We start from the raw sequence: 11345 nt of genomic DNA, 5'->3' as shown, positions 1-11345 counted from the left end.
TCAACAGATTGTGCCGGTGAAAGGAAATTATCCACTTGCACATTTAGTATTCACATTTCTAAAATTACTTTAACATACACGTTTCCCTTTAAGAACAACTTCCGGTCCTCCACCCATATTGCCCGTTTCATTCATGGTTTCAATATCGATACTGCCCACGGGGTTCGAGCGCGCGCACTACTTACGTCCATCTTAAGGACAGGCATGTGCTTCATATTAATAGTACTGTGCTGAATAGTGTAGGGAAGCTATGATCCGTAATAATAGTTTCGAGAAGGCTGCCTGTTAATGCCTGACTTCAACTTGGCTGCCTCTGAGGACGTGATCACGTGCACAGACGTAGAGTGATGCGTGTGTTCAACATCAATGTTACTTGTGGTTTCTTAATACCAATTCTGCTCTTTTCTTATTGGCTGTCGGTGGTAGGTGCGTATTCCTTGACGTCAATGTCCCTGTCTCGAGGGCGGAAGCGGTACCTGTCTTCCCGCAGTCAGTAAACTGAGGGGAACGGTACCCGGATGCAGGAAGTAGAGGTGTCAGCTGCTGGAGTGGGACTCAGTTCTGTATCGTTTGAGGACACGAAAACACCGGGTACTTGTAGCGCGAGGACGGGAGGACTTTAGGCGCAGTGATTCATAAGGACACCAGTGTCAGGAGTAGGACGGTGAAAGCACACCCGTGACTGAAGGCTCCAGGGTTCCATCTGTGCGGCCATGACTGGGAAATGTGTGCGGGACGTGGAGCGTTACCAGGCTCTTCTTAGTGCCTTGCTGCAGGAGGAAGATAATCGGACGTGTGCCGACTGCGGAGCTAAAGGTATGTGTACGCTCTACAACTTCTCCGCCCCTGGACATTTTGACCGCAGTTTATAGTTCCCTCCTTCCGGAACCCCTCACCTTTTAGTTAGGAAAAGGCAACCGATGCCCCCAGGGCATCTCTTAAACCATGTCCCAAATTACCAGAGAACCCCCAACACACACATTCTTATATAGTCTTTTCCATAGCCCCCTCCCCCACGTTATCAATCCACACAAAGTCTCCATAGAACTCGTAAACAAAGTGCTTCGCTTGTGGTACGGAGACCCAGTGTCACCCAGCTTCCCACAAAGGTCTTCAACACCTGACGGTGAAAAAACGCGATTATACAGACTTAAAACAGGAAGCTAGTCTCATAAGCACTGTATCCTCATGGCACCATCTATCTACAGCGATAGGCTAAACTGAGGTGATAATGGCACCTCAGTTCATCCTACCTTCCCAACCCGAAGTATCAGACACCGCTGTCAAAAAGCACCACTACTGCCCCAGATATATGTCTAAAGGCGAAATCCGAACTCCGGATCCAGCTCGCATACCGTTGGCCGATTTTCCCACTATCGTCACTTTGCTGTCTTTTTTGGTGTCACTTTTGCATGAGGATCTAAGTACAGCTTGATGTTACCGTCCCACGAGTGGGCGTCCTACTTGGACTGTAAGTACTTCTGTTAGTGAAGACGTGCACTATAAGTGCAACTCATAATTCATCCGTTCTGTATTGTGGGCAGGAAATAGGCATCGTAATAGAAGCCATGATTTAGATGCTATTATCTAATATTACCACGACCCTCCCAAAGATGGGTTCGCACTCTATGATTGAGAGAAATGCAAAGTCATAATAAGCTCATTACCACTCTCACATTCCCTAGTGGCGCTGTTGCAATAGTGAGGTGAATACGCTCCTCTTCACCCTTCTCAGTCAGGGGACCTTCAACCCTTCCCTAGTTCTGGTAATCTTTTTTGATGCAAAAATGTACTACAAGTACACCGAAATGTATTGAAAATGTTGGAAACACGGTATACGAGTACGTGTCAAAATAATATAATGAACCTTTCTGTTTCACTTGTATGTTGGCTGACGCCAGCGATCCACTTCTGAGACTGCTCGGTTGTGAAACAGTGACCGTAGACTAATGATTGTGTGGAAAGGAACTTCCCATTTAAAAGTAAGAGTCCCGACCCTCTTTTCCCTGTAACTCGCCCATGGGTGTGGTAGCCCTAGGTAACAATTACGCTTTTCCACTTAATGATCACCAGTCCAGCAACTCTGCTTCGTCTCCTGCAACTTCACACCTGGTGCAAATAGACTTCACGACATTAACGGTGTGAGAGTATTTGCCCTCAGTATCTCGACGAGGATTGGTGCTTGACTTTCCAGGTCTTGGGTCCCTAAAGGGTTTGGTCCTTCTTGTCCAATATGGCACTGAGGACTAAAGGTTACCACACTGCTGTCCCTTCCTAAACGATGCAAGGTAGTGTTTCGTAACCTTTTGACGTCTATAGACCCCAATTAATCATTATTTGATACTGGGGACCCCCACTGAATTTTTGCAATTCGAGGACCTCCACTGAGCAGTTATTGGAAGCTGTGAAACCCGGCCTAAGCAATTTCGATGATATGAACCATAAAACAATACACATATAGGAACAAGCATTTATCAAACAAATACACACATTTTTAAATATTTCATTTAAATTACAAACAAATATAACAAAATCTAAACTTTATTCCTAAAGGAAAGGTTGGGGCTTTTCTAAATTCAGTTGGGGCCTCCCACCGTGCATACTAAATTCTGTTTAGTGTGCTTACACTGCTCCCAAAATCAATCTGAGGATACCAACTTAATTTTTAGCCTCCAATTTTAAGTTCCATCACATTTACAGAACATTTAAAACGTTCAATTTTATAATGTTTATTTAGGTACACTTTATTAATCTGTTAATATTATTTAAAGTCACAGACCCACTTGGTAGGCGTCGCAGCCATTAGGTTAAGAACCACTGATGTAAGGTTTTTATACCTATGATAAAAAGACTAACCTTCCCATCACAAATGAATTTACAGTTTTACTCAGGAAGGATGCATTGCCTTGATCCTATTGATTTGTGCTTGAAAATAGCTTGATTGTTTCCAGGCAGGATTCTGCTCCAATCATTCACTTATGACCTTGCTACTCGAGCACAATGGATCAAGCCATCAATGCTGTGAGCCTGTCCCCTTGTGCCAGTATATAGGCCCACAATTCCTGGAAACTGGACAAGAAGATCTGTGAGCATTGTCCATGGTGCCCACACCTCACCCTTAGCACCCACACATCAGCGGATCATAGTATGTGAGGTAATAATCAAGCCGGAAAATAGCCACAATCTTACGGCATGGGAGAAGGCTGATGCAGGTCTCATAAACAAGGACTCCAGTCTCCACTCACATTAAGAACATGCTTCATTGCTTATTTTCATTACACAACTGTACTCTCATGGCACCTGCCTCCTTTTTAATCTTCGTGAATATCATCTCCTTCACTGCCATCTAAATGTTCACCCTCTTAGATCTTTTACATGTTGATCTCCAGAAGTCTTGTTCTCTTTTTCAGGGGTGTGGAATTTATTAAAATATCTACTTGTCCAGGGGACAGGTTGCTTCTCAAATCTACTTGTCCTGTAAAAAGATCTACTTGTCCCTTTGGTGCCATGTAGTGTGGCGACAAATTATGGCAGCAATTAATAGCCTCTCTGATTATGCCAGGGCTACTACCATAGTAGGGCTTGAATACTTGGAGTTTCAATCCCTACTGTAGCAATTTCCTTATTTTGCCACCTTTCTGCAGATCTGCATACTGGGGCTGGAGGAAGCAGTAAGCAATAGTTCCAGGGCTGGAATGCCTTTGAGTCTGCAAAACCTACTAACCTGCATGTTTTAAAGATTTTTACCAGCTTCTCTCTAATATTTTCCAATAATAAGAAAGGTTGGACATTTACTCCTGACAATGGCAGAATTAGAACTTCTTCCAGGGTTGGGAAGAAAGTGGCTGGAGGGAAAATGAACTTGCAAATGCTCAATAGATTTTCACATGAGCAAATCTACACATCGTATTTACCCACGCTAAGATACAGTTCACAAATATTTTATAGGGGTACGACATATACCATGGGTGCACTTTTGTGACTTTCTTTAAGAATTTGGGGCCACAAGTAGGTAGGTTCAGATTTGTGACCTGCAAATTGCAAGTCGCAAATCCGAATGTAGGATGGTGTCCTTGACACCATCTGTGATTCGCAAGGGCTTCGCAAATGCCCACATCATGAATAATCATGAGGTGGGTCGCAATTTGCGACCCCCTCACGAATGGTGGCCTGCTGGAGACAGCAGACCACCATGTCTGTGACTGCTTTTCAATAAAGCAGTTTTTTTTTTTTTTTTTTGTAATGCAGCCAGTTTTCCTTAAAGGAAAACGAGATGCATAACAAAAACGAAAAATGAAACGTTTTCGTTTCATTTTTTCAGAGCAGGCAGCGGTCCGCAGGACCACTGCCTGCTCTGAAATTTTTTTTACAGTGACATTCACAATGGGGAAGGGGTCCCATGGGGATCCCTTCCCTTTTGCGAAAGTGTTATCACCCATTTGAAATGGGTGCAAACTGCGATTGGTTTGCGCCCGCGTTCGCGGTCACAAAACAATCCTACATTGCACTGCGAGTTGCAATTAGGAAGGGAACACCCCTTACTAATTGCGAGTCGCAAACCCGTTTTGTGATTCGGTAACCAGGTTACTGAATCGCAAAACTGGGTTTGTGCATCGCAATGTGCTTTTTGCACGTCGCAAACAGCGAAAGTCGCTGTTTGCGACATGCAAAAAGCTACCTACATGTGGGTCTTGGTCCCTAATTAGGTCTGGTGTTAACAAAGACATTTTGGTTTTATTAAACTTCTATTTCTCTCTCTTTCGGCTGGCTTTACTGTGAGTGATCGCATTCTGCTCTTCCACAAGGAGCATATTGCCACACAAAGTAGTTTTGTTCAGTGTCAGGAACTACAGTGGCAATCAGTGACGTAACGAAACTGGAGGGTGCCCCTTTGCAAAGAACATGGAGGAGCCCCCTCTCCACACTCACTCAGGGCAGGTGCTGTGCTGACGGGGCCCCCTGGAGGGCGGCTGCGGGGCATTTGTTATGCCGCTGGTGGCAATGTGTGCTTTAAGAGTTCAAAAACTTTTTGGGGGGGGTTTGCCAATGTTTGTTACAATGTTGAGGGCCTGGTAGCTCCCACAACAATAAAGTGTTACAAAAGCCATGTCAAAACAAGACACGCATTGATGAAACTAAAAGACGTATAAAAGTATGTCAGATCAGTTGGCTTTGTCAGTGTTTGTTTATTTTCATGCTTCCCATAATCGTGTTGAAAATGGTTACACTGATTTTCCATTAGAAATATTTTTGAGAAATACTAGCATGCATCAACACATTTTACTAAATGACACTTCATTTGCATATAATCAGAGAGCATTCTGGGAGCCTCTTAGTCTAAACTTTTCAAACATGTGTGTACACGTTTTTTTTTTTTTTGTACTGGAACCAACGTCAGTAGTGAAGTGTGACCTTAAAACATTTCTTTACAGCACGCACCCTAATAATGAAGGCTTTCAAATAATGAACCATAAATACAAGTTCGAACAGCATTATCTTTTGGAAACACATTACCTCAACTGCAGAGAGTTCAACTCTCTGTAAACAGGCAGCCAAAGGGTTTGTGCTGCAGGGGGTTGGGCCTACTTGTCCCAAGGACAAAGTAAACATAAAAACTTGTTGCCCTTGACCCCAAACAAGATGTCCCGGGCGTCGGGCGATAGGAATTCCACATCCCTGCTTTTTTTAACTTTTCTGTAGCACGTCTTGTATTTCCCTAACTACCTTTTCTTTTGCCTTTCTGGCAGTTCCTTATGATGTTTTACTCCTTCACTCAAACCTGAACTGTTGTCGGTTGTCAACGTCTGTGATATGAATAATGTCTTAGTTTAAATTTATTTTCCTGATTTAAATTTGTGTTCCAAATTTTCTTTGACTTTTGTGTCCATACTTGCTGCCTTATTAGGTAAGTGTTTCCTTAGTCACTGTTCCTATGTATATGGTATTTCTTTAGCATGAAAATGGAAATGGCCAAAAGGGGACATATGGCTATACTTGTTCGAGGACAAGCATAAAGTTAGGCAGTAAGAAGAGATGGAGCTGGATTGAAGATTGTTAATGTATTGTAATGTAGTGTTCTTTAAAGAGATGAGCTTCCTACTCTTTTTTTCTTTTGGAGCAACATTGGGGCGGTCCTAATGGATACAGGGATCTTGTTACAGATCCTTGGGGCATAGATGGAAAAAAACCTGTTGCCTTGTTTCTTTTCTTTTTTACACATCTTAGCCTGCAGTCTGATGGTGTCCTGGCAGCATGTGTGCCAAGATCCACCAGAGATAGTAGGCTTGTTTGAAAGTTAAATGTTTTTTTTTTTTTGTGAGAGCTTTGATATCCATGCAGCCAGTTTTAAAAATTGTGCAGGCGTGCAAGAGGAGCCAATGGAATTCCGTCATGATGGGGTTGATGTGATCATATTTCTTCAGACCCTCGATGAGACGTGCTGCATCATGATCTATGCCTATTACGGATGCCAGTATGGTGACTGGGAGGCCATGGAGTAGGGCATTGACTTCATCCAAGTGAAAGAGTTTGAGGGCTTGCACAGAAATTCTAAAGTTACCTTCTGGAAGAAATAGTTTAAATTTCTTCAGAAGAGAGAGCTGGAATCAGTCTTTTTTGTTTTTTGACAATGTGTTCCTTGAGGTATACGGTTTGTGTTCAAAGTGAATCCAAGTGACTTGGCTTTCAGTGGCTGTTGGGGTTTTCAACAGTCAAGGTTCATGTCATTGAGCGAGGTTTTTACTGTACCTTGTTTATTGTTCTTGGCAGTTAACAGGAATGCTCTCTTGGTTGGGTAGACCTTCAAGTAGACTCTGGAATCCAGATCTGGATGATGCGCAAGTACTGTTTGAGGCGTTGTATGTGTGAAACAGAGGAGACTATGGCAGAGAGTTATGTATCATTAGTATATATGTGAATCCCATTCAAGACTCCCGGGTGTGAATGTGGTTGAGAAGGTAGACTGTTGATGAGCTGGAACTCTCTGCTGCCTATCAGGAGGCAGGGGTCATCTTCATCTATGGTCACAAGGGCATCATTTATTATGTGTGTTGTAGCAATTGCCGCCAAATATTTTATTTTGACTCCTTTTGTTGTTTATTCCCTCCTTCCTTATTCTATTAGTCCCCTGCCATTTTTACTTCGTTAAATTGTCAGCCGACTGACACCAACTCAAATTTTGTGTGCTTAACTCTACCAGAATAAGTATTCTACCTGTGTTGTGATCAAGGTAAACCTGTAGTTGGCTTGAACTTCAACTACCCTGTATATTGACTCAAAAGGCCATTTTATAGTTGTGTCAACTAGACAGTGCATGTGCTGTCTGTTGTGAGGTGTATTGGCTTACGGTGGACTTAGAGCCCGTCATTGCTTTCTGTTGGTATGCTTCATACTCACTCTTGTTTGCTTGCTCGCTTATTTGTTAGCATGTGTTGTCTTTGCTTCCTCCTCTTGTTTGTCCCTCACCTGGAGCATGGATGCATAACTGTGTTCTTAAACTTCTCACCTTTTCAGGCACTGCTTTTTAAGTAAATGTAATAATAGTTTTAGTTTTCTCCTGCCATGAAATGTCATTTTAGACAATCCTAAAACGTTACTCTGACTCCTTGTTCAGAGACTACCATTTTTGTTGTGGCCAATTTTTTCACCTTCAATTAATACTTGTAGAGCGCGTCTAATCACCCGTTAGGGTCTGAAGGCGCTGGGGGGTGGGTGGAAGTGGTAAGTGAAGGTTAGAGGAGAGCCGGTGACGAGCCAAGTTTTGAGGTCCTTTCTGAATTGGGGAAAGCGTGGGAGATCTTCTGAGGTGGATCAGGAGGGAGTTCCAGGTCTTGGTAGGAGAAGGACCATCCTCCTGCTGTGGCCTCCCGGATTCGTGGGACGGCGGCGACTCTGAGGTCTTCTTTTGATCCATAGTGCAAGTATTTATTTCATGCTGCTAAATGATGGCAGTTTAGCATTTCTGAAATAGTAGAGCCATCTAAACGGTTTAAACGGAAGTGCCTCTTATTTTTGGGGTGAAAGTGAGCCTCTATGGGATTTGACAATCTGGTTACATTTGGCTTCGTAGGGCGGTTTATATTTGCACCGTATCGTTATTAATAATAAGTCACTTGTGGTTTGATTTGTCTGTAATATTTGCCTAATTCTGACCTCTTGCCTGCTCTCGTTTTCACTGGGCTTATTTTTCCTTTTTTATTTCTTGTCTCTTCATGGCTGCATGTTTTTAACCTTCTGCAGATTCACCCCTGACGCTGTGCTAGTTAGTCTCGGTCCTTTTAAACATCAGTACGTTTTGGTGTGTCTGGTTGTGCATCTGTTTTCAAAATTGGTAGAGGTGATGCCTTGGTGCGTAGGTGGAAAGGACTGAATATCAACAAGTAACAGTATCATTAATGTGTAACATATGCCACCCAGATGTATGCAGAAATGTTTCCTAGTGCCAAAACTAACAGATTTGTAACTTCTTGTTGTACTTTCTAATTTATACATTATTGGGAATAAATACATTCCGTTTTATACAAATTTTCTCCAATGTTTATGGTCTATGTATCTACTGACAAATACCTTGACTCTCAAACGTTCGTCAAAAAAATCTGCTGGTAACTCAAGTTTTCACGGCCTTAATTAGTTCAGGCCTGAAGAACAAGTTTCTCCTCTTTGTGCCATGCCTACTCCATATACACCTTTGACACACTTAACCAAAGCCTGTCTAACGCGCTTGGAGTCATGTGATTCAGAATCCGATCAATCACCGAACTCGGCTAAATGGATCTGTGTGCTCTTTGGCACATAGTATTACGAAGGTGACACGTTTGACACGGTAAAACAAAGTAAATAAACAGTATCTACACAAATAATAAAAAATGTGCTTACATGTAGGTGTAGCAATATGAAGATTTTGAAACGCTGCTGGTTAGTCCCCTGAATTACAATTTCAGAGGATTTTTTTGCCGGGTACTAGCAGAAAGGGGCCTGTGCAGACATTTGTAATAGATCATGAAATAACATAAATTCTGCAATAAGATGACTCGAATGTAAGGCGGGTTATACAACGTGTGTAGTCTGCACACTGTATAGAAGCGTGGAGTTAGTAATGATTTTTGCGTATTTGATGGGAGAGGAAAGGGATCACATTTTGCATTTAGAGTGCAGGAAAGTGCTGCCTCTGCAAGTAACTGTTTATAACTCGGGGGCAATTGTCATTCCATTTTATGCATTTCCAATATCCATGCATTCTGAAGATGAGAAACTAGTGACATGATTATAAAGCCAGCTTAAAACGCGCAGTTGCATACCTTTTTAAGATGGCACTGGTCCAGTTTGTTCCATGGCTCCTCATATAACCTGACACATTGTGGAAAACATTAACCTTACACATCAATTCTAAAACTTTCAGAACTTCATAAATTTAAAATGGCCATAAGTTTTATATTCTCCGTGTATTGGTTGAGAATCAGTTACAGGACTTGAGTCCAAAATTATAAGTCTAATACAGCCAGCATGTGTAACTGAGCCAAAGGTAGTTTTTTTTCAAGGCTAGTCAGTTAACTGGAGTCATGATGAATTAAGAACAAGTGATTGACGGAATGCTGAACAGTGTCAAACATTCACCACCAGTACAGAGATCTGGGCCTAAATCCGTCGCTTTTTTGCTGCCCATGCCATTCTAGTTTGGACCCAGCCATATGCAAATCAGTCTTGACCCTGTTCCCCATGGGAACAGTCCAGCCCGAACTGCCAGGCCAGGTCTTCCCTGGCCTGGAAACAAGCATCCTGGGACCGGTTTCGGGGTTTCACACCTCATCAGCCAGGCTAGCTTGAATTCAGTGGCATGGGAAGCACAGGACCCACGTCTGGGCATACCCTTCCACTTAGGGCGACAAATGCAAAAGAACGATGGATTAAACCCAGATCTGTGACTGGGGGTGAGTGTTGGCATTGTTCAGCACTCCGTCCATCATCCTTTTGTGTTTTCATGATGCATTAACCATCTCAATTGAACATCGTAGGGCTGTAGCGAACCTCATGTAGTAATAGCCTGTTCAGATACTATCTGTAACAGTTCATGGGAAAGTATTAAGCGTAGACACAAATTAATCAATAACAAATTCAATTTGGTTATACGTATGATGACTCAACCTAGGGAACCCATGATACGCTCTTTAAATAACCTGGTTTTGTTTGACACTAATGTTCCCTCATGGTAGTATGGCAGATAAGTGAAGCAACTTGACGCATTGATGGCTGCTTAAATCTCTCACCAAGAAAGGCATTTGATAAAGCCTTTCCGATGCAATAGTTCATTAGGTTGAGATGACTGGCCCTTTCGAAGATGACGATTAAACAGTAAACATGTTTGCAAACTCACCTGAAGAGGGTTCTCTTCAGGGGCAGGGACCCCAGAGACAGATAAGTAAGTGAGCACCTACATTTTCTTTTCACTTCAATTCAAAGGAACTTTATTGCGGCTACAGGAGCCACAAAAGCGCAAGCAGTAATAAATACACAAAATGATAATTATAATGATAAAAGGGAGTAAAAGATAAGAAAGATGGAATAAAAATGGAATAAAATGCGCTCGCACAGGACGATTGGACAGTCTTAGATGGAGTCTTTATACAGAAGGGTTTTCCCTCTGACAAGCCAGCTAGCTCCGAGGAATTTGGCGACGGCGATCACTAGCGTTGGCCTAGTGTCTGATCTGAGGATTCGCAGGGCTAGCTCAGAGCTGCGGACTCCCAGTAGTCTGCATGCCGAGGCCAGCCATTTCCTGCGAGGGGCGGTGTACGCGGGGCAGGCAAAAAGGACGTGAGGGAGATTCTCGACAGGGGCTTTGCAAGCTGGGCAGACGGTTGATTCATTGTGTGACCAGCTGCTGGTGAGAGCTCTTAATGGGAGTGTTCCAATGCGGAGCTGGAAGTACAGTTTCCTTTCCCTTGGGGCCGTGATTAGGTCCCAAAAAGCTTCGTACTTGCATGACTCTTTTAGGTTGGCAAAGTCACAAGATAGTGTAGTGTGGAGTGCAGCCCTTGTGTCTTCGTAATTTGCCATTTGCCAATATAGTTTCTTTAGTTCGCTTTTCGAGGGGAAGACGGACGTGGTTGGTGAGTTCCAGAGATCATCGAGCCCGAGTGAGTACAGTAAACCCTTGGTGTGTCGTAGCCAGGGGATTCTGTGAAGATGGTCGGCTTTTAGAATGACCTGTAGAGCTTCAGTGAAGATATCTAGCTCAGGGGTGGTCCAGAGACTCCGCCAGTTCAATAGAGGACACAGGCGGGCTTTGTGTCCAATGTGTTCGATACCGAGATCCTTAAAAAGGGGGAACAGTGGGGTGCTTTGCGGAA

The 11345-nt window shown here is 43.1% G+C and overlaps 1 protein-coding gene across 2 annotated transcripts in view; it reads left to right on the top strand.

Moving 5' to 3' along the window:
- Window positions 1-329: 329 nt before the first annotated feature.
- SMAP2 (small ArfGAP2) overlaps window positions 330-11345 on the top strand; it is a 162447-nt gene continuing 151431 nt past the window's right edge. Inside the window, exon 1 of one of the 2 annotated variants that reach the window (XM_069223776.1) lies at window positions 330-816. In XM_069223776.1, coding sequence (XP_069079877.1) covers window positions 714-816 — 103 coding nt within the window. In that variant the 5' untranslated portion in view covers window positions 330-713. The remainder of the gene's footprint in view (window positions 817-11345) is intronic. The other variant, XM_069223775.1, reaches the window with a different exon arrangement.

This window comes from Pleurodeles waltl, chromosome 3_1 (genome assembly GCF_031143425.1).
Source record: "Pleurodeles waltl isolate 20211129_DDA chromosome 3_1, aPleWal1.hap1.20221129, whole genome shotgun sequence".
In the NCBI taxonomy this organism is placed as follows: Eukaryota; Metazoa; Chordata; class Amphibia; order Caudata; family Salamandridae; genus Pleurodeles; species Pleurodeles waltl.
The sequence above is the reverse complement of the archived record's forward strand: the minus strand, read 5'-3'. Positions and strand labels throughout refer to the sequence as shown.